The sequence below is a fragment of the Bos taurus genome, chromosome 6, assembly GCF_002263795.3.
Source record: "Bos taurus isolate L1 Dominette 01449 registration number 42190680 breed Hereford chromosome 6, ARS-UCD2.0, whole genome shotgun sequence".
In the NCBI taxonomy this organism is placed as follows: Eukaryota; Metazoa; Chordata; class Mammalia; order Artiodactyla; family Bovidae; genus Bos; species Bos taurus.
This window is the reverse complement of record NC_037333.1, coordinates 21688923-21712927: the sequence shown is the minus strand read 5'-3', so window position 1 is coordinate 21712927 and position 24005 is coordinate 21688923. Positions and strand designations below refer to the sequence as shown.

Below are 24005 nucleotides of genomic sequence, written 5' to 3'. Positions count from 1 at the left end.
CTTTGTGACGCCATGGACTCCTCTGTCTGTGGAATTCTCCAGGCAAGAATATTGGAGTGGGTTGCCATTTCCTTCTCCAGGCCTCCTTCTCATGGGGCACTATGATTGCATTAGTTTTAAAGCAGATATACATTGTTATATCTTATTCTAAATAAACTATTCAAAAAACCTTCCCCTTACGAAAGCAGAAGTTATAAACTTCAAATTAAGGTCAAGAACCTTTGGCCCACGGTTGATCCAAATTATAGACAAACTGAGAACATGAGATAATAGAAGAAGTGAAAGGCCTTAAGCATAGGAGAGAGAAGAGAAAGCTCCTTTTCCAACACCGGAATATTGTGTGTCAGGGCAGAAGGGGAAAAAAGAAGCTAACTTAAACTGTATAAAAATTTAAAACTTCTGTGCATCAGAGGACACAATCAATAGAGTGAAAAGACAACCTATGAAATGGGAGAAAATACTTTCAAATCATAAAACTGATAAAGGGTTAATATCCAAAAAATAGAATTCTTACAACAACAAAAACCAACTTAAAAATGGGCAAAAACTTGAACAGACATTTCTGCAAAGATAAACACATAGTTTACAAACAGTCTGTGATATTTTGTTATGGCAGCCCTAGCAGACTAATATGCCTCCCTTTAAAAAAATCACCATTAGCATCCCAATGCATATAATTAAATTTGTAACTGATTGAATAATCAGTTAGGTATTATTTTTTTTTAAGTGGTTTTTCTTCTAAAGTCTCAGGGCAAAATGAATCTTACTATCCAGAATGAATTAAGGTAAGATTTAAGCACCTAAGAGTAAAATTAAGGCCCAAACCCTAGAAATAGACACAAACATGATATACAGGTTGATTCTATAGCAAACTCAAAACAAACATAAAGTATACAAAATCCAACATAAAACAAATATTTTAGCCATAATAAACACAGAATCTTTCTCACACTCTTAGAGTTCAGTGAGTTTTGAAGATGTGCAAATCATATCAGGTCTCAGAAAAAAGGTCAGCTCAAAATCTGAATTAGTATTTTTTGTCTTTTCCTTTTCAAACTGATGGTAAGCAGTTATATTTGAAGTTATTTCAAAGACATTAGGCTTAAGCATGTAAATTATTCTGAGTTATTACTACTGTGAATAATAACGATTGAGATTACCATTATGTACTTTAGTGTTTGAGGTCAAGGTTTTATGATATCTTTGACCAGAAACACTCCTTACCTTTTCCTGAAATTCATCCCTAGTTTCTTCTAAGTTTTCTTCTATATGCAAATTCTTGGAAGTTTCCTCAGAAATTTTCATTTTTAGCATGTTAATTGTTTCTTGGTGTTGTTTCAAAGACTCAAGCGCATTTCGTAGCTGTTCCTGGGTGTCTATATTCTTTGTCAGAGAAATAGAAAATAATTTTCATTAGAATATGAAACAATGAAAATAATTTTACAGTTACTGCTTGATCGTAAATAATAAATGATGGCTTCTGAGAGGTTTTTAAAGAAGCTCTAAGATTTCAAAAGTTCAGTCAAAACCTTACCATATTTATAGTATCCTGAATGTCACTTTTGAGTTGGTCCCTCTCAGTTTGTAGGCTCTCTTGGAGTTGTTTTTGATCATCTTTTTCTTGGGTTAAGGTTTTTACTTCTACTAATGTTTGTTGAAATTTCTCAGTAATCAGTGTTTTTTCCTTTTCTACCATTTGCAGCCTAGAATCCCTACTTTCTAATTGTTTCTTCAGCTCTTCCACTTCCTTTGATCTTTCTTGATTCTCAGTTGTTTTTTGTTGAAGTTCTTGGGTTTTGTGAGAGAGCTGTAAGATAAGAAAAAATAAATGTGAAAAGCAGATCATTCTGTGATATATATACGGAAGCAAAACCCCAGAACAAAGATCATTTCCCTAGAGGATGTCCTGCACTAACCTCTGCCTTCAAAGCCTCCAAATTTAACCCAAGTTCTTCAGCTTCTTTAGAGAGATTTCCTATTTCTTGATTCAATTTGGCATTTTCTTCAAGGACCATTTTATACTTTTGCTCAAATTCAATACGGTGATTTTTAACATCTTGGAATTCTTGATCAGTGCTTTCACAACTCAACTGGGGAGGAGTTGGTAGATCATTTTTAGTGCTCCCAATTTCTTCAAGTAAACCTTGAATTCTACTTTCCTTATCAACTACTTCAGAAGACAATTTGTCTTTTTCTGATGTTACTATATAGAGCTCTTCAGATTTATCACGTATCTATGGAAAAGAAAGAAAACTTAACTATGAAAGCAAGATATGATATAGTTGACCAGTTTTGAGGAAAAAAGCTTTCTTTGCCTTACTCCCTCCCCACTAAAGACACTGAAATTAAACAAAGGTTTGATTGAGAAATGGCAATATTTTTCTTGTCATATCTCTTTAACACATACTATCCTGTTTACTTTCAAAGCTTTGCTTTCTAATCTCTGGTTCTAATAAGAATTGCACACAGAAGGACACTCAGTAGAAACACAATCAGGATGTGTCTTTAAATCCTTACCTATCATTTTAAAATGTTTTCTATCTTTCTGATGAGGCAGGCATTGCATGATTTTTCCTAGAATTTTACTTGTATTTCTATTGCTAACAAACTGAATCAAACATTCATAGTCTCTTGCCTGGCACTTTATAATAAATTATGGCAAAATATTTAAGGTACTTCGCAAAGGTTTTTACTTCATGAGTTGTTTTCTTAAAAATATGTTTACCTCTTTCCTTAGAATTTCTACTTCTGAAGGTAAAGATTTCAACTCTGACAGCAAATTAACTTCATTACGCAAAGTTTCATTTTCTTCGACTGCTTTATTCAATTCTTTCTGCAGATGGGTTATTTTTCTTTCCAATTCCATATTAGACAGAAAATCTAGAAAATTTTTAGTAAGTTTAAAACAGCTTGCAATTATTGGGTCAATCTAAATTATGCATGTAGTTAGATTATTTAATCAGATTGTATAAAATTTATTAAAGAAAGAGTCAGTATTGGTAAATAGTTAATCCAATAGTTAATCACCTTGTCCAAGATTGGGTTCAATTTATTTGAGAAATAATTTTTAAACTCTTCTGATTTAATGTCTGATAGAAATGATTTAACGTTTATAAATTCTGATACCAAATGACAGTAACATTTAACATTAAGCAATTAAAAACACCAGAGAATAATGGATTTTTAATCACTGGAATACAGCTGCAAAATCTTTTAGGTATTGTTCTATATAAAGACAGATTTGCAAAGAGGTAAGTCTGAAATGATAAAATACCTTTTGGAACTTTGCCATCTATAAGGGAGGTGAGTTTTGTTATTTCATTAAAAGAAGATTGTAATTCTTTCTCCAGATCAACTTGCATTTTCTTTTTCGCCTCCAACTGACTTTGATATAACTGAGTATCATTTTCCATCTGCTTGCACGTACTTGCAAGTTCTTTCTATTGAAAGAAACACTGTAAATTCACAGAAATGTACTGTGAAATGAATTTCAACTGTTATTGTAAATATTATTATAAAAATCACTCACCATTTTCTCTTTCAGCTTTAGATTTTCACTTCTAAGAAAGGCTGATTCTCTCTTAGCATCAAGAGCTACGGTTTCGACATCAAGCAGAGTCTGTTTCATTTGTTTTAGGTCTTCAGTGTTTTCCTTTACACATGACAAAAAGGATTTAGTGAAATCTAATTTTGTTAGATTTGGAAAAGCCAATATATACATGTATGTTATTCCTAAGAAATGAAAAATGATTACAATATGCAAATTACCAAATGTGTTTTTAGAATTAAGATAAAAATGAATAACATTTTTCATAATAAAAATATTTTAGGGAATTTTAAGGGGTTCAGTGGTTAGGATTCAATGCTTTCACTGCCAGGGCCTGGGTTTGACCCCTGGTCAGGGAATTAAGATCCTACAAACCATGTAATACAGCCAAAAGAGAAAAATTAAAAAAAAAATTCTAGCTATAATGTTTCAAATTATACATGCATCATGTAGAAGTACTATAGTAATTCTGCTATAGTTTAAAAAGGATAACATAATTGTTTCTCACCTAGCCTGTTAAAGTTTTCTATGTATTTTTATTTTTTGCTTTACTCGTTTTTTATGTTTTGTTTTGGTCTTGCTGCAGGTCAAATGGGATCTTAGTCCCCCTACCAGGGATTGAACCTGTGCCCCCTGAAGCATAAGTATGGAGTCTTAACCACTGGAATGCTAGGGAAGTCTTTGTTTTGTTTTGTTTTGTTTTTAAGTTACTCTCTGCAAAACATGACAGGTGAGTAGTTAATAATTAAAATTAAGGATGTTTAATCACAAATTAAAAAAAGATAAATAATTCAGTAGAAAAAGAGAGAAAGGATATGAACAAGGAAATGACTGATAAATATGAAAAAAAAATTTAGCTCATTTTTAGAAAGAAGTGGCAGTTTAACATGACTTTAACCATACATGAATTCAACCATATGTCCTTGGCAAAATATTAATGGGTGCATGCATGAATCAATGAACTGGATGAATAAAGAGAAAGAAATAAACAACAATTAAAAAAATGGGTAGAGTCATCCCTGGCAGTCCAGTGGTTGGGACTCCAAGCTTCCAATGCAGGGTGCCTGGATCTGATCCTTGGTTGGGGAACTGAGATCCCACATGCCATGTAGCACAGCCAAAAAAATTAAGAAAAAAAAGGTGGTGGGGGGCGGAATTGTCATTCTATCAATAGACACACCAGGATTATATGAAAGTGTCTTTCTCTCCAAGGCCTTATAACAATAAGAACACTTTCAAAAAGATCATTTGCCATTAACAAAAGGTAATAAAAGAGTACCAACAGAAGATAACAAAAAGTACTCTGAAAAACTCAAATGCAAACAAAAGAAGAACAATAGCAGCTAATAATCTAAGATTTTTGGCTAGAAATTGCTGCCTTTTAAAAAGAGAGTTAAAAACTAGAGTTCAACTGATACTTTCTTGAAGTAATCAAGTGAATTGAAAGAAAATAGAAAAAAAAAGGTAATTCCACCATAAGATTCAGTACTGTTTAATGGCACGATCTTATACTGACCAAAATAACCTACAGCTACAGTTTCTGAAAAATATCAAACTGTTAAAACAGTTACTTCATTATAATGAGAATGCACTAATATATATACTAGTGAAATAAAATTAATGTAATTTATGAAATCATGCCCAGTTACATGTTTTATAGTTCTAATTACTAACCAATGTCAAGTGCTTACCTGAAGATACTGATTATATATTTCTCTATGTATTTGTATAAAGCCATTGAAAAAAATTAAAAAAATTTTTAATTACTGATTTTTAATGGAAGTCAGAGACATTACTTTGCCAACAAAGGTCCGTCTATTCAAGGCTATGGTTTTTCCAGTGGTCATGTATGGATGTGAGAGTTGGACTATGAAGTAAGCTGAGTGCCGAAGAATTGATGCTTTTGAACTGTGGTGTTGGAGAAGACTCTTGAGAGTCCCTTGGACTGCAAGGAGATCCAACCAGTCCATTCTAAAGGAGATCAGCCCTGGGTGTTCTTTGGAAGGAATGATGCTAAAGCTGAAACTCCAGTACTTTGGCCACCGCATGCAAAGAGCTGACTCATTGGAAAAGTCTCTGATGCTGGGAGGGATTGGGGGCAGGAGGAGAAGGGGACAACAGAGGATGAGATGGCTGGATGGCATCAGTGACTCGATGGACGTGAGTCTGAGTGAACTCCGGGAGTTGGTGATGGACAGGGAAGCCTGGCGTGCTGCGATTCATGGGGTCGCAAAGAGTCCGACACGACTGAGCGACTGTACTGAACTGAATGGAAGTTCATCACTAACTTATTTACGTTCGATTGAAGGATAGTATTGTTAACTCTAATTTTTATCCGTAAAATGGAAATGATATTAATTGTGCCTCTCTCACAGGATTAAATAAAATACTGTACTTAAAACAACTAGAACAATGCCCAGCACATAGTAGTATACATATTTGCAATGATGATGATAGTATAACTACAAATACTAATGTCAAATGTCAAAATGATGATACAATAAAATAAATCTGACTTTTACCGATGAGTATGACGAGTCCATTTTCCTACTTTCTGACTTCTGAGATTCTATGTATTCCTGTAGCTTCTTAATCTGGTCTTCCTTTTCTCTAAGCAGCTCTACTTTTGAACTTAGTTCATTCTAAAACATTTAAAGGAGAATGAAACAATTTAAATGGGTTTCAATTTTAAGGAATTAAAAAGAACTTACATTTAATAGTTTAAATCAGTAGATAGCAAAATTCAAAGAGTTGAGATTTTAAAAATATAATTCCCTCTATTTTCTGAAGTCATATTTAATTACATAGATGTTTTACAGTTTGGGCTCCTTATCAACAGAAATATCAACATAAATGCTCACCTCAAGATCTTGATTATATACTTCTGCATGCTTAACTAAATTCTTTAAGTTGGAAATTTCATGAATTAGTTGCATCTGTAAGAGCATGTGAACAGGCAACAGAGCAAACCAACAGTTAATAAAGCAAAAAAAAAAAAAAAAAGATAGCATTCATTCACCGCTCTAGAATCACCCAACACAGCAAGAAGGACTGGGAAAGCAACTGTTTAAGCTACTGCAACAAAGCACCTCGTTATTTAAAAAGAAACAAATAAAACCCCAAAATCTCCAGCCAAACAAAAAATCCCCAAACCCTACAAAACAAACAAATAAGAAAAAAGAAAAAAAGCCTAAGCATGACCCCAAAATAGCTACGTCATTTGTTAATAAAGCTATAATAACGTCAAAAGCAAATTAGCATTCACCATTTGTAGAAGACATAGTGGTAATCAAACTCTTAAAAAAAACATACTTTTTAATAGATTTTTGTTTTGGGTTAGGTCAGAAACGTATTTATTTTATAAGGTTTTTCTCTCTTTTGATAAATTATCCACCTAGCTTTATACTGGCATACTTTTAATGAGTTGTGACTTGAAATTTAGTTTTGGATTACGACAGTTTTAAGTGGTACCCTTATAATATTTTACTGTTCACCAAAGCTACAGAGGTATGTATGGGATTATGAAATATTACCTTGTTGGTTTATTCTACTGGAAATACTGGAAAGACGGTGTTACTGCTTTATATTGTTCAACTGTCTAAAAGTATAAAGATTACTTAAAGATATGAGAATTTCTTTTGAAGTTTCTTTTTTATTGAAATATCTGCAGCATTAAATATTTAAGTACCAGAAACTTTAGTGTTCAAAACAAGTAAACTATAACAAAGATAAGTGTATTACCTCTTAGAGTTCCTTAATCTTCATAATCAGATGAGTCATTAGTGAGTAAAAGCAACTTCTAGTCAAATATAAGGGGCTTACAAAAATACCATCTCATTTAAATAAAATTTTCTGGATGAATAACTCAGTCCTATCTAGTTTTAGATTTCAGACTACTGCTAGTTTGACATTTTTCTATTTTAGGTCAGCATTATTCAGTAGAAATATAATATGAGCCAAATTTATAATTAAAAATTTTCTAGTAGCCACTATTAAAAGTAAAAAGAAATAGGTAGAATTAATTTTAATATAATTAGCCATGCCGTGCTCATGCTCAGTCGTGTCTGACTCTTTGCGACCCTTTGGACTGTGGCCTGCGAGGCTCCTCTGTCCATGGGATTTTCTAGGCAAGGATATTGGAGTGGGTTGCCATTTCCTCCTCCAGGGGATCTTCCCAACACAAGGATTGGACCCAGGTCTTCTGTGTCTCCTGCACTGCAGGCAGATGCTTTATCCACCAAGCCATCAGGGAAGCCCCTTAATATAATTTAATCTAATAAATATAACTATTTTACTTCATGTAATCAGTATTAAATTCATGTAACCTTTCATCTTTTTTTCATACTTAGGTCAGTAGAGACTGGCCCCATTTCGAGTGCTCAGCTGGCACATGTGATTTAGTGGCAAGCCCATTGTTCAGCAAAGTTTTAATCTGTATTGTTACAATTTAAATTGGCTGGCTCTTTTACCTTTTCTTCTCTAACTTTTGAGCAAGGAAACCACATTTGACAGAAATGAAGAACTAAATAATTAACTTTAAGTTTTGAAAATATTTAGGAGGAAAAATTCCTTTACTTCTCATTTGAAATTGCTCTTCATTTTAAGTACTGGTTCAGATAAACAGAAAAAGATTAAGTAACTTTTGTAAAGAGATTAGTGTATTCTTCCAATGATGTATTGTTTAAAATGCAGAGAGTAGAGAATGCATATGATATGGTCAAAGTTAATCCACTGCTACATAAAAAATGTTGCATATTTCAGCTGTAATTTTTAGCAGGTGAAATGAAACATTTAATTAACATAAATATCTCTAAGTTGTGAAAATTATAAAATTAAATCAAGCTAAAATTGGTAGAGAAATGAAATTTCTCTTGTTCCCTGATCATGGTAATACTTGACCTTGTTTATTCCTTTCTCTAAAATTACTATTTAAATATCTTTACTACTGTATCTTTACTTGAAAATTACCCACAGCTTTAGTGATTTTTGACAAAACCCTTAGAAGCCCGGACAATGGTCACGTGTCCTAAGGCTGTAATTTGACTTTTACTCATTTTTGGCTAAACTTTCCCCCAAAATGTAGGTTTTAGAAAATATTTCATTGCTTACAATGAACAGACTTTCATTTTTAGTTTAATATGGAATGGATATTGTAAAACTGTCTTTGAACAGATTAAGTTTGTATTACTTAAACTTTTAGGTTACTTCACAGAACCTAGAATTTCAAAGTATCTCCAAGTGAAAATGAAGAGAATAGGATTATTTACCCCTTTCATAGTAAAAAGGAAAAAAAAATCAAGATGTGAGACTGTGTTATTTTTGTAATCTTTCTGTATGTGATTCAATTCGGTGAATTTGTTCACTTTTAGTGATTAATGGAATATATTTATTTAATGTAAGAAAAATTAGAGACATTATTGCTATACTTTGGGTATAAAATTGCCCAAAGTTAATTTTATACCATTTTATTTATAAGATACATATAAAAAATTAGGTAAGATTTTGGCATTAGAAGGGGACTTGAAAAGCTCCCAATTTAACTGCAAGAAGGAAGATACACAGAAAAGTAAGCCCTGAGAGATTTGATGACTTCCTCAAAGCCGTGCCCACAATTCATGCCAGGCTCAAATTGGTGGTGAGCTAATAAATAGCAAAACCAGAGCTTCATTCCAGCCAGTCTGCTCCAGAGACCATGTTCTTAAACACGATACCAGAACTTCCCTCTCAATAAAGCTCAGATTACACATTGAACTCCACTCTTCTTTTCGTGATGTTTTACATTTTGTGAATTCACAAATTTTAAAACAAGTTCAATGGAACTCTGTGGAGAACTTACAGATTTTTGCCTCTCACACTATACCTATGAAATATAGAAGTAAATATACTACAGTTTGTAGGTAGAACTTGTGGCACAGAATTCTTTTTTCCTTAAGAAAGAAAAACAGGTAAGAAACTATGAAACTGAGAAAAAAGAACTGTGTCCCTCTGGGCTCTCCACACAGAAATCTGAGAAGCAGCTACAAACTAACTCATATATTTTACCTACACCAAAACACTGACTCATTTTTAAGGGGATTCATGGATCATGTTAGGCTTCTCTTGTGGCTCAGCTGGTAAAGAACCCACCTGCAATGCGGGAGACCTGAGTTCGATCCCAGGGTTAGGAAGATCTGCTGGAGAAGGGAAAGGTTACCCACTCCAGTATTCTGGCCTGGAGAACTGCATGGACTATACAGTCCATGGGGTTGCAAAGAGGCGGACACGACTGAGAGACTTGCACTTCACTAAAGGATCATGTCCCAGGTCTGATAGTAGCTGTGGATTCTTACTCTAGAAAACTGAATATGGACTTCAAAATTCCATAAAATAATTTCAAAATGTTTATGAACTCTAGGTTAAGGACTCTACACTAAGAAATCTCTTGAATCTTTTGGACAGTTTCCAAATCCCAAAGTCTGATGGCTTCTGCATTAGCTTAACATGTAGCCTAATACTACACACAGTTATTTAGGTATATACTTTCTAAAAAAACAAAATTCATTAATAGAAAGTATCTACATATAAAACATTCATCTGGATATTAAAATTCATGTTGGTCTCAGAAGGAAATGGCTATAGTCTAGGCAGCACTTCTCATATGCTCAACAAATTAAATACTTTAATATACAAATTATAAGGAAATAATTTCTTCAAGACAAATCCATCAATAGGCAGATTCACCAAACCTTCCTGAAGATGTTCTTAATTTCTTCTTGTGCATAAGCACAAGAGAAACAAATATGATTTAACTATTTTTAAAATAATATAAATAAATTATTTCTTAAATTCCCTAAATTGTGTATATATGTGGAAAACAGGTACATTTTCAATATCTCAAGTTTAGAAATAAATATTTTTAAGAGAACACTTCCTTTAAACTTGTGTTTTTAGTTTAGTTTCACATTTCCACACTCTTTACCTCTTGATCTTTCTCTGCTTTTCTTTCTAGAGCTTCAAATTCATCCAAATCATTCTTTTCTTTTAATTTCAATTCCATTTCTTCATTTTCTCTTCTTAAATGTTCATAGTCTAGTACGAGGTTATCATAGTTAGCACGAAGTGAATTCAATTCACTTTCTAAGTTTTCCTATTGTAAACAAAACCAAAATTTCAAGTTAGAAGTCTAATCATATATTCTTTGTTTTCTTAACTAAAATTTAGATTAATCAAATAATTAATTTAACTTTGAATCATTTGGTGGTTCAGGCCATTTTCTTCTTCAATATCTTTTTAACAGTCCAGCTTGATACAGAGTAAGATAAAGGGTCTGCAATTTTGGTAAACTAACTCAGAATAGAAGAAGACTATTTTGAAAAGGTTAGGATGAAAAAAAAAAAAGGATCATATAAACCAATGCTCTTCCTGTTCCTGACTGGAAAAGTCGAGTCAAAAGTAGGAGGTAGGGCTCATAAAATGGAATACAGGTCTTTAAACTCGTTAGTTATAAAGCTGATAATTTAACTGTCCATTTGTCTGACTACTATTTTATTTCTCAGGTATCTCTGAATTTAAGAAGTGAAACAGATTATTGATCTTTAAAACTCTAGTGGCTGCTAGGTTTTCCTATATTCAAAAGGGGTCTGTTTCTGCTTTCTACACTGTTTGAGAGTCAAACCATGAGTTAAAAACAAAACTAACATCAAGGATTTTCAAAAAACACTGAACTTCTAGGGTATGTTTTAGGGACATACAAACACTTTGTCTAAATACTTAACTAATTAAAACTAGTTGCAATGATCAGCTAATGGTCATAATAATTCCCAAGAATTACTGCAATTTTCCTCCAAAGTGAAAATAAAATTTTCTTTAATAAATACATTTGTAAAACTATACTTCTTTGAACATTAAGAGCCTATAAAGTAAATATATAATTTAACTTACTATAGTATTGTTTATACTATTTATTTCTTAAACTCTTGATAAGACAATAGACACTTACTTTTAATTTTCAGTATTATCTGGCAATCTTACCATTCCCTAACATGTATCATTCTTCTAATATACAGCTGAGAATTTTGACACTAAAAGTCAACCCTTTTTATCCCTAGGGGATTGTCACTAAGTCACTTGCATCTGACTCTTTGCGACGCTATGGACCATAGCCCACCAGAGTCCTCTGTCCCTGGGATTCTCCAGGCAAGAATACTGGAGTGGGTTGCCAGGGGATCTTCCCAACCCAGGGAATTGAACCTGCATCTCTTAAGTATTCTGCATTGGTAGGTGAGTTCTTTACCACTGGGCTTCCCTTGTGGCTCAGCTGGTAAAGAATCCGCCTGCAATGTGGGAGACCTGGGTTCGATCCCTGGGTTGGGAAGATTCCCTGGAGAAGGGAAAGACTATCCATTCCAGTATTCTGACCTGGAGAATTCCATGGGCTGTATAGTTTATGGGGTTGCAAAGAATTGGGATAGGACTGAGCAACTTTAACTTTCACCTTACCATTAGCACCACCCAGGAAGCCCTAAACGAAACTAAAACTGTTACTGAAATTAATTGAAAGCTAGAAATGTGTTACAACAACAATAAACACCAATAACAAATGAGTTTTAAAAAGAGTAAAAGCATAATGCTCTGTAAAATACACTTAAATTACCTGACTTAGTAGCTTTGTTGCTGGATTCCATTCTATCTCAGTCAATGTATCAAGAGTGTTACTGAAAATATCAGACTCTGAACAGAGAGCTATAATTATAGAGAAAAGAAATTTATCCATAAATATGTTATTAAGCTTCTTAAAACTCAAAGATTAAAAAAATTCTCATTAGAGGTAATAAACTCAAACTAATATGTACTTACTATATGAATGAGAAGAATACATTAAAAACAGATGTGAACATTTGTATTATTGTGTGAATTAAGATCACTGGTTAGAATAAGTGATAAAATACACGGATCCTTAGTACAGTATAGGTAAAAAGGACAAATTCTAAATTTGAGATTTGATTATTTTAAGTGGATTTAAAAATGCCCCTAAGAGAAATAATAGCATATGAAGCAACTGACAAAGAATTAATCTCAAAAATATACAAGCAGCTCCTGCACCTCAATTCCAGAAAAATAAACGACCCAATAAAAAAATAGGCCAAAGACCTAAACAGACATTTCTCCAAAGAAGACATACAGATAGCTAACAAACACATGAGAAGATGCTCAACATCACTCATTATCAGAGAAACGCAAATCAAAGCCACAATGAGGTATCATTTCACGCCAGTCAGAATGACTGCTATCAAAAAGTCTACAAACAATAAATGCTGGAGAGGATGTGGAGAAAAGGGAACCCTCTTACACGTTGGTGGGAATGCAAACTAGTACAGCCACTATGGAGAACCGTGTGGAGATTCCTTAACAACTGGAAATAGAACTGCCATACGACCCAGCAATCCCACTGCTGGGCATACACACCGAGGAAACCAGAGTTGAAAGAGACATGTGTACCCTAGTGTTCATCGCAGCACCGTTTACAATAGCCAGGACATGGAAGCAACCTAGACGTCCATCAGTAGACGAATGGATAAGAAAGCTGTGGTATATACACACAATGGAATATTACACAGCCATTAAAAAGAATGAGGTGGATGAAACTAGAGCCTATTATACAGAGTGAAGTAAGTCAGAAAGAAAAACACCAATATAGTATACTAACGCATATATATGGAATTTAGAAAGATGGTAACGATGACCCTATATGTGAGACAGCAAGAGACACAGATGTAAAGAACAGACTTTTGGACTCTGTGGGAGATGGCGAGGGTGGAATGATTTGAGAGAACAGCATTGAAACAAGTATATTATCATATATGAAATAGATCGATAGTCCAGGTTCGATGAATGAGACAGGGTGCTCAGGGCTGGTGCACTGGGATGACCCTGAGGGATGGGATGGGGAGGGAGGTGGGAGGGGGTTCAGGATGGGGAACACATTTACACCCATGGCTGATTCATGTGAATGTACGGCAAAAACCACTACAATATTGTAAAGTAATTAGTCTCCAATTCAAATAAATTAATTAAAAAAAAATAAAGTCAGCACAGCAAAAAATAAATAAATAAAATGCCCCTAAAAAATACTTATAACTAAGTTGGGGACAATTCTGAAACAGATTTCTGTTGTAAACACAGGAATTCTTTCAAGATGAGTAGTTTAAGGCTGACGTTATGTGGATACTAATTTAACTGGATAATTATTATAACAAAAATGTGTGCTTCAACTACAATGCATCATCATTCTTAAGAGATGTGGAAATAATAGAAAACTTCATGAACGTTCACTTTTTAAAAATCACTTAACTTTCTCATTATCTCCATTGTAATTACACTTAAAATATTAATACATACATTTTATTTAAATGTGTTTATCACATTACTGAGTTATAAATAAAGTCCTGCTTTAGGGAGGGCACATATGTACACTGATGGCTGATTATGTTGAGGTTTAACAGAAAACAACAAAATTCTGTAAAACAATTATCCTTCAATTAAAAAATAAAGTTAAAAAAAAGTCCCTCTTTATAGGGATGCTTTTATAAATGAAAGAAATTGGAAAAGTACTCACATTCATCAATTTCTCCTAAACTTACAGTAGCCTTATGTGTTCTTGTTGTTACATTTACTGCCATATTAAATTCATTTACGTAGTTTGAGTCCTTCATTTTGTTAATTTTCCCCGCGCACCAAGTGACTCTTCGTTTTTTTTTAGCCTAAAAAGAAAGAAATCAAAATTACCTCACATAGATTGGGGCTATCATATACTGTAAAACAAAGGAACTAGTTTCCATTTTAAAAAACCATTGCCTTGGTGGAATTTTTACTAAGTTGAGTTTAGTATCTTAATAGTTTAAGGATATCCTGAGATAAGAAAATATACTCAAGCTTTTCAGATCAGTGTTTAACCCCTGAAAACTTTGATGAAACCATCATTTACACTATATGTTTTATTTGAAGGTTTACTTATAAGCTTTTCTGGAACATAACTGAAAGGAATTGGTTGACATACAACTCTTCAAGTACTCTGGTGTTACAAGGAAGGGACAGCTGCTGCTGCTACCCCATGGCTATCAACAGCACTTTGATAGTTGCTGTAGTTAACCCAGTTCCGTTCCCTCAGTTATCTGGTCATCTGTCACCTTCCCTAGCGCCTTCCTCTTGGCTTTACAAATGCTCAAGCCTATTTATTTGCTTTTGATTTTTTAAAGAAACACACTTGCCTCCTCACTTCTCTCTAGCTACCATTTTCTTTTAGTTTATACACTATCTTCTTCCTCATCATTTATCTACTTCTTCTTTGTCTCTTCAGGATCATTTCTGTCTATTGCACTGCATCTCAAGATTAACTGCTGTTCCCAGAATACACTGCTCGCTTTCATGCCTCTACACACACTACCTTTAGGTTTGAGACAGCCAGCCCTTTCCACAGCCTGCTCTGCAAAACCCAGCTGTACATAAATATTTTACTCCAATGACCTTCAGCTCAACACCATGCGCTATACTATTTCAAACTCTGAGCACTATAAACGTGTGTCTCCAACCATCTTCTGATATCTCAGCAGAAAAGTTAAACCTATTTCACAAAGACAATATAAGCCTAAACTTACAAAAGCATTCCTTCTTCTGTCCTTGTTGAAATGAACAGATGTTTCTCCTTCTAAGGCCAGACTCTTCAACTATATTCAAGATCCCATCCCTTTGGGTATCTCTACCCACAGGAAGGTGGCTTTTATTACCAATGCATAACTCAAACTGCTTTTGCAAATAAGCTTTTCATTTCTAAATCTGAAGCATCTTTGTCTTCAGCATCTGTAAGCAGATGTAAGCAGAACATGACACTGCTTACCACATTCACCTGATTTCCTTTCAATTCTAGAGCTCAACATGGGCTCCTTTAGGGATTCTTTTATTCTGCTTTTGACTAAAAATTGTTGTTTCTTGGGGTTCTGTGTTTGACCCTCTGTTCTCTCCATTCTCAACATGCTCCAAGGGCAAGCTCATCCATTCCCAGGACTTTAAATTGGATCAGCTGTAGTTAATACCCAAACTAACATCTCCATCTCAGACCTTTCACATTTCCAACTGCCTGATCTCTTAAAATGGAGATGTCCTGAATCAAACATTGAGTAGCTCCACTACTCTTCATTCAGTGAATACACACACTACCAACTGCCCAGAAAGCCTACTAATGCTTGCAAGTCATTCAGGATGCCTCCTTCTCTCTTTCCTTGCCCCTGCATTCCAACAACCACAAAGTCCAGTTGAGTCTGCCTCCCAAATGGCTCTCCAGTTTATCCAATTTCTTCCATCTTCAGAACCACAATCCTTGTAGAGGCCAAATCAATCTGATGCACATAGCAATCACACCTTTCCAAAATGCAATTGCGATTACGTTCTATACAAGGCTTTTCCTTGTCTTTAGCAAATGCAAAGTTCAAATCCCTTAATGTGGTTTACAATGCCCATGCCACCAGAAAGTCTAATATATTGTTGTCCCACAACTTAAAGCTTTTGCATATGTGTTTTTCTGAAATACTATTCCCTATACCTTCCACTGGGCTATTTTCTACTCATCACCCAGTCAAGAAACAGATCTTGAGTGTCTCTATACTTAGTGTGGTGATCTGTACATGATACCTATTAATAATACATATATTTTAAAAACATATTTATTTCTGGTTAGGTAGGGTCTTTGTTGGTGCGCAAGCTTTCCTTTAATTGCAGTGAGTGGGCCTCTCATTGCAGTGACTTCTGTTGTTGTGGAGCATGGGCTCGAAGTGGGCTTCAGGAGTTGTAGCTCCTGGGCTCTAGAGCACAAGCGCAACAGCTGTGGAGCACAGGCTTTGTTGCTCCGCATTTGGGGTCTTCCCAGAATAGGGATCAAAACTGTCTCCTATGTTGGCAGGTGGATTCTTTACTACTGGAGCCACCAGGAAAGCCCAGTAATAATCTTAGCAGTATACATTTAATGAGGATTTCTGAGTGTAAAGTATAGTGTTATGCACATACTGTATGTTACTTCACTTAATTCTCACAACAATCCTATGAAGTAGGGATCAACCTATTATATCACAGATAAGGAAACTGTGGCAAAGTATATTTGAGAAATTGTCTAAGGTGAGGTGTTAGGAATTGACAGAACTGGGATTCATACCCAGGGAGTTGAAATCCAAAGGCTATCTTCTTAAATAAAAAAAATCTGTCAGATAAATAAAACCCTATTAAAAACAAAAAACATACAAATCGGAAGTTAGAATTTTGATTACTATGCTGATCTATAGTCTAGATCAATTTCTTGATATTAACATTCTTGTTTCTTTAAACAGAAAATATTCCAATATACTTCAGACACCCATGGTTTCCAATCAGCTAATGAATTATATAAGAATTTCTTAAGAAACCTATTGCAAACAGATTCCTTTGCTATACTGTAGACTGAAAACCACAAAAGACTTCAAATAGCCAAAACAGTCTTGAGAAAGAAGGGCAAAGCTGGAGGCATCATGCTTCCTGATTTCAAACTACAGTGCTATAGCAATCAAAACAATATGTATGATAGTGCCACAAAAACAGACGCATAAAATCAATGGACTAGAAGCCCAGAAATAAACCTTCACATGTATGATCAATTAATTTACAACAAAGGAACCAGGAAGATAAAATAGGGAAAGGACAGTCTGCTCAGTAAGTGATGCTGGGAAAACTGGACAGCCATATGTAAAAGAATGAAACTGGACCACTATCTTACTTACACGTAAGTGAGAAACATTTACATTGGACCGCTATACTTACATGTATATAATATATGATTTTCTCATATATAAAAATCAATTGAAACTGATTAAAGACTTGAATGTTAACTCCTGAAACCATAAAACTCCTAGAAGAAAACTTAAGTAGTAAGCTTGAATCCTTGAATTAGTACTTCTACATCAGGGGATCGGTAATTTTAACGAACTTCAAATATACAACAGGTTCTTGGTTTCTTGAATATAATGTAGTGAAAGATGATAAACGAATAATTATGTAATAAATATATAGGAATATCCAGTTCTATTCTCTGTATACCAAGTTTAAGCTGTCATCTTTTAAATTTTACCTTTAATTCTTGCTGCGATGAGAGGGAAGAAGATGTCACTAGCATCCGTGTTAGGTTTTGGATTTTCTCAATCTGGACTTTTTGAAGTAGATCTTTTTCTTCCAAGAGCTGGGCCAGTTGGTCTTTTTCCATTGCCTGGGCTCGAGTCTCTAAAGAAACCTATAGAATGTAATAATGGATTATGTTAATAATAAATATAGCTATATTTTAAAACCTTGAAAGTAGCTTAAAAGAACAGAATAGAAATTTGTATGTGAACTAAGAGAATTTTAACTATATTGAAATAAAACATACTCTATGTGCAGAACTCTAATACACAGTTACCATAATCAGTAATTTCTCAAACTAAAAATAAAGTAAAATAACCATTTCTTCTCATGTCATTATTCTAAATGCTGTGTGTAAAATTATTACAATGCAGCTAAGGCAATTCTATTAACTGCTTAAAATATATAAATAGAAGGCAGAGAGATCATAAAAGCAGAGACTTGAATACCTACAGCAAAGAAGAGATGTTTTCATAAGATTACCATTTATTATTTTAGATCACTCCTAAAAATATCACCAGAATGCAAGATTTACACAAAATCGAGGGCCATAATAGTCAAAACAAACAAATTACAATTATAAGTGATTATCCTATTTTATTGAATTCCTATACTGGGTTTGGAAAGAAAAGTTCAAGATAATGTGAAACTCTGGAAAGTAGTTTTAGGTAACTATACATGGCCTCTCTCTTTTTTAACCTAGTTTCCTATGTATTTGTGATAATTTTTTACAAAAACTCTGTCAACTTGGCCCATTTGAAAACATCAAATTTTGCCCTTTGAAAATGAAAAACAAAACCTAAAATAATTTCAGGAAACCAAGTCTTTTAGTTTATAGTATATTAAACTAAATTTTGTATGAGTTGATTTCTTCTTAGTTGAAAATTGTTTTAAACTTTCAGTTTACAAGCTCAGTTATTGATGGCTTCAGAATCTCTGGGCATTTAGGCAGATCTCAATTCTAAATCTGTCTCTTCTCTTTACTGAAATACATGGTTCATACATACCTCCTCTAACTGCTTTTTAAGATCCATTATTTCTTTCCTATATCTTTTCAGGAGAGCTTCATCACTTGATACCTCGTTAACATAAGGTGTATTCTTCATATATTTGGCAGTGCTGGCAAACTGGGAAAAATGCAGAAGTGTTATGCACTCAACATACACACAAATTAATAATACTTGGTTTTCTTGTAATTAAGATTTGTTAAAAAAAAAAAAAAAGAAAAGAAAAAAAATCAGTACTCTTCCCTTCCCAGGTAGTTTAATACTTCTGATACAGAGAGCATTCTATGTCTCCATAACAAGGCCAGTAGTGCTCCCATCAAAAGCCCTTCTCCTTCCTTTGAACTCTATCCTACTTAACTAGCCACTTAAGCATTAATCCAAGGCAATCACGTTGGAAGAAAGGTCTTGTCTTCCCTATAAGACTATCAATTCTGTGAAGCCCATGACTCTATTTTCTATCTTTTTCCTCTGACAGTACCTAGATCTAGAACTCAGTAGCTATTTAAACCAATGTTTCTTAGAGTGTATCAGAAGTAACTTTAAGTGGGTACATGAAGTTGTCCATTATATATGACACTGAATCCTTCATTGAGACAGCTATTCTACTGACAATTCAGTTCTCCCACCCTAACCCTCCTCCTTTTTTTCTTTAAACATAAAATGCAGGACCTAGGCTCAGTGCAAAGACAGGCAACAATTGGCTAGCAGGAGTTTTGGAAGTTTTTTTGTTGTTGTTATAAACACATATAAATGTTTTTTGAGTCACCTTCTATTTGTTCTAAGTGCTATTAGTTCTTCATTTATGGAACTGATATAAAGTTTCCTTTCATAAGTGAGTTTGTAAAAATAAAAAATCAAGTCAATTTCAGTAAAATAGTGTTGAATGTGGCAGAAATTGTGGAGGTGGGATAATGGATTTTGGATTTTGTGATTTTGGAAAAACATATCAATCTTATTTTATCAGGTATGTTATGTCAATTAAAAGACCTATACCTATTTTTAGTAGGTAATTTTTCCTTCTTAAAGATGATATCCCCTCATATTAATTTGAGATAAAAATCAAACTCACCTGGAGAGTACTAAGTGTTTCATCAAAAGACACTGGAGTAATTGTGCAGATGATACGTGTTTTTGCATTTCCTCCCAAGGAATTCTGGAGAATTCGTGTTAATTTGCTATCTCGATAATTTATGAAACCACTTAAAGAGAAATGAATTTGGGAAGAAAAAGAGAAAGCTTTTATATAACAAAATTGGTTGGTTTTTAATGGAGAACCTTAAAATAGCTATAGTTATAAAATTAGTTCTTTACAGGTTATATGGGGTAGATTGAAACTGTTAACTAAAAAAATATTTAAAATACAGAAAGTAAATTTAATAGAACACAATCATATGTATAAGAAGCCACAAATGCTCACAGTCATGAGAGCTTTTGAATATATGAAAGAAATAGGTACATATATTTTGAGTGTCACTAAGGGATTCCCACATGGCACAGTGGTAAAGAATCTGCCTTTTCCAGTGCAGAAGACTCAAGAGACGTGGGTCAATCCCTGGGTCAGGAAGATTCCTTGGAGTAGGAAATGGCAAACCACTCGTGTTCTTGCCTGAAAAATGCCATGGACAGGGGAGCCTGTTGGGTTACAGGATATGGGGTTGCAAAGAGTAGGACATGACTGAGCAACCACACACAAAACTATTAAAATTTTCAACCTAATTTAAACATAAGTATTAACAGACAAATGTACAGTGGGGTACACTTACCCAACTTGTCCATCGCTAAGTTTCTTGATCACTTGTCCCAAAATAAATAAACTTCGATTTATATTACAGCCTTCCTTGAGTCGCAAACCTGTATTTATTACACAAATATAAATACTAATATTGAGCTTTGTATTGGATGATGAACTTATTTATCAGCAAATTATGAGAGAAAGTAGAAATTAAAGGGACAGATGTTGAAGTCTCTATTTTGGACTAAATCTGAGTCTACCTTTAATATCACCAATGGAGGTGCTCTCTCCCTACCCTCCCACCTATTAGATGAATCAGAAAGGCTATCATCTGAGAGAAACAGCACAACAAAAAAGATGAAAAAAAAAAAGAACAAGAGGGAGGAAAAGTCCGTTTCCTAAAAGATCCCCTCTAATTACTCCATTTGAATCTAGTTTTTTAAAACTTCAAATACAGACAACTACAGACTTAAAACCAAACTTGTGGACTCACAACCCCAAAATCTTTAATTTTAAAACTAAATATGCACACATGACTCTAACATTAAAAAAAGAACAAGTACTCTGAAAAAGCTCTATTCCAGTTTTATGCCCCTACCAGGACAGGTTTCCTATCCCCTCTTACCAGGAAACCATGTTTATTATTTATTCTTCTGGAGATTTTTAGAAATACAAGTTCATATACACTCATTTCTCTCTTTAATTTTCAGACAAATAGTAGCATACTACATATACTATTTTGTCCTTTGCTTTTTTTCACTTGCATCAGATTAGTAAACACTGGTCTTTTTCATTCTTTTTCATAACAGAATTTCACTATATGGATGTATCAGAAATTACTTACTCAGAACCCTGTTGAGGGATATGTAGGATTCCAATCTACTATGTACACACAAAATAATGCATCAAATAACTCTGAATAGCTGTTATTTCACAGGGGCATTATTTAGCTGCTACTATAATACTGTTATTTAATAAGCCAACTTGAAACAACAGTATGTACTTCCTGTTCATAGGTCTGATTTGGTGGAGATGGGCCATGCTCAGCTGGGTAACTTTATGTCAAGCTGCAGGAAATTAACACGAGGGAGGCTTGACATCTTTATGATTTTGCACCTTTCCATCTAAGTGTGCGTTTCCATTTATTTATGTATTAATATTTGGTTATGTCCTTTAGGTCTGTTTTTGAAGTTTTATTTTTTTGGCTCTGTGCAATTTTTGTTGAGTTTCTTCTGAGGTATTACATCTTCTAACCTATTATTGTATATTGCATATTTTTGTACACTAAATATTGTAGCTGGTTGTCTTTAAGAATTATTAATGTCTGAATATTGTGTACCCCATGACCTTTCTGAATTTTCTTACTAATTATGAAAATTTAGATGGTTTTCATGGTACTCTCATAAGCTTTTCAGCTATACAATTCTAGAAACTGAATAGTTTTGGCTTTTTAAAAAATTGATGGTACAGTAGCCCAAGGACTTCCCTGGTGGCTCAGTCAGTAAAGAATTTGCCTTCAGTGTGAGACATGGGTTTGATCCCTGGCCCAGGGAAGACTCCCTGGAGAAGGAAATGGCAACCCACTCCAGTATTCCTGCCTGGAGAATTCCATGGACAGAGGAGTCTGGTGGGTCACATGGGGACGCACAGCCCATGGGGTTGCAAAAAGCTGGACACAACTCAGCGACTCACACACACACAGTATCCCAAATGAGATAATCAGTCAGATACAGAAGCTACTTTTTACACTGAGGACTTTTATCACAATATTATTATTATCCTTACTTTATTAGTTTCTAAAATGCACGGCAGCACTTTAAGTTTTCCTTACCTTCAGCACCTGTTTGAGCAGCCCGTTCACTGCCTGCAAGATCGACCAAATTCTGTAAGACAGATGGAAATAAACCTTTAGAAAGTATAACTGGAGATAAAATCCAAACCACTGAAAGAACATTTTAATCACGCAGTTTACTTGAACACTCCACCTGTGACCTCATCTCTCACCTCACCGTTTAGGCCTTGCCTTGTCAAACCAATCCGGAACGTTTGTTCCTTCTTTGTAACGCAACATATCTCCATAATGCCGCCAGAACAGGTTTTCTATTTCCTACACAAAGTTCAGAACCTTATCATGGTGAATGTGATTCTTTGCAATCTGGCACTTGTGTTGCTTCAGCCTTATATCTACTCATTACCTACGCCTAACTCAAGCGGAACTACTCACTACACCCTGAATACCTCACATACTTCTACACTTCCAAGTGCTACCCTATGCCATTCTCTGTTACCTCTAAAGTTCTTTATTCAGGATCCAAGGCAAATGTTACTTGCTCAGTGTAGCTTTGCTGATTTTATCCTTCCTCCTCCCATTCCCTGAATGAGCTGCTCTTTTAAACTGTGTACCCAGAGGTCATTTTCAGTTCAGTGCCGGGAGCCGGCATATTGCATATTGAGTGCATATTGCATATTGAGTGCAGCACTTTTCAGGATCTGGAATAGCTCAACTGGAATTCTATCACTGCCGGTAGCCAGCATGAGGAACTCCGCCTCTGGCAAAGGTCACGAGGAAGGAGGCTTGACATACGCAAAGGCGGGATCAAGCCTCAGGAGTCTCCCTGGAAATTCTCGAGCAATCTACCCCCAAAACCAGAGTCTGCCTACTTTCTGCTTTGTGCTTTCACCTACACCTCTGACTTTACGGGGGGCTGTCCCCCACTACCTCTCTGAAAAAAGTTAGCTTACAGCTCCAGTTAATAATTCCTGGGTGTGACAGTGTTTAACCTACAAACTCCCTTGGAAGTCCTCTAGCCTGCCTGAATAGGTTTTTCCGGCCACATGTGATTGCTCAGAGCCTCCAAACTGTGAGAGGCATGAGATGTTCTAAACTGTCTAAATACAGATTCCTTTGAGCAGTCAAAAGATTGATTAGAAATTGTATTGGTGAAGGGATTTTCACTTGTTGGGCCAATGTTTGCTGCTAAGTCTCCATATCCCTTACCTGCTGTGTCCCTGGCAGTGTATTGATTAATATAATTGGTGTAAATAGTAGCTTTAATGTTTGTAACCTGGGACCCTTGAGTTAATTCTTTTTCTTGTTATAGCCCACCACACCTTTGCTCTGTAGGAATGCAACTTTATCTAATGCTTTTTGGAGGCTGGCGCCTGACTTGAGAATAATCACCTTTAGAGAAAAAGGCCTCCGGGCCAGAAGATGATGCAAATCACCTAAACTTTTGCATATGATAAGTTTGCAGGAAGAAAGCCTGGCTTACTGCAGGACTCTACCCCTTCCCCCATTATCCTCTATGCATAACTTAAGGTATAAAAACTACTTTGGAAAATAAAGTGCGGGCCTTGTTCACCGAAACTTGGTCTCACCATGTCGTTCTTTCTCTTACCTTCTGGCTGAATTATTCAGCCTCTTTTCTCCACTGAATTTCCTCACTGAGCTATCCTTATTTCAGCCTCTTTTCTTCACTGAATTTCTTCACTGAGCTATCCTCATTCTATTACTCTTTATATCCTTAATTAACGTTTAATTAAGCAG

The 24005-nt window shown here is 34.7% G+C and overlaps 1 protein-coding gene across 7 annotated transcripts in view; it reads right to left on the bottom strand.

Moving 5' to 3' along the window:
- The window catches only part of CENPE (centromere protein E), an 83721-nt gene that overhangs the window by 45206 nt on the left and 14510 nt on the right, over positions 1-24005 (bottom strand). For 5 of the 7 annotated variants that reach the window (XM_059887720.1, XM_059887718.1, XM_024993520.2 and 2 more), the window contains exons 9-24: positions 22290-22341; positions 20490-20577; positions 19796-19925; positions 18727-18846; positions 17673-17831; positions 14142-14286; positions 12180-12268; positions 10506-10673; positions 6409-6483; positions 6070-6189; positions 3530-3652; positions 3275-3440; positions 2726-2880; positions 1917-2234; positions 1535-1807; positions 1225-1383 (exon numbers count right to left, since the gene is read on the bottom strand). In XM_059887720.1, the coding sequence (XP_059743703.1) occupies positions 1225-1383; positions 1535-1807; positions 1917-2234; positions 2726-2880; positions 3275-3440; positions 3530-3652; positions 6070-6189; positions 6409-6483; positions 10506-10673; positions 12180-12268; positions 14142-14286; positions 17673-17831; positions 18727-18846; positions 19796-19925; positions 20490-20577; positions 22290-22341 (2340 nt within the window). The remainder of the gene's footprint in view (positions 1-1224; positions 1384-1534; positions 1808-1916; positions 2235-2725; positions 2881-3274; positions 3441-3529; positions 3653-6069; positions 6190-6408; positions 6484-10505; positions 10674-12179; positions 12269-14141; positions 14287-17672; positions 17832-18726; positions 18847-19795; positions 19926-20489; positions 20578-22289; positions 22342-24005) is intronic. The other 2 variants (XM_059887722.1, XM_059887719.1) reach the window with 2 other exon arrangements.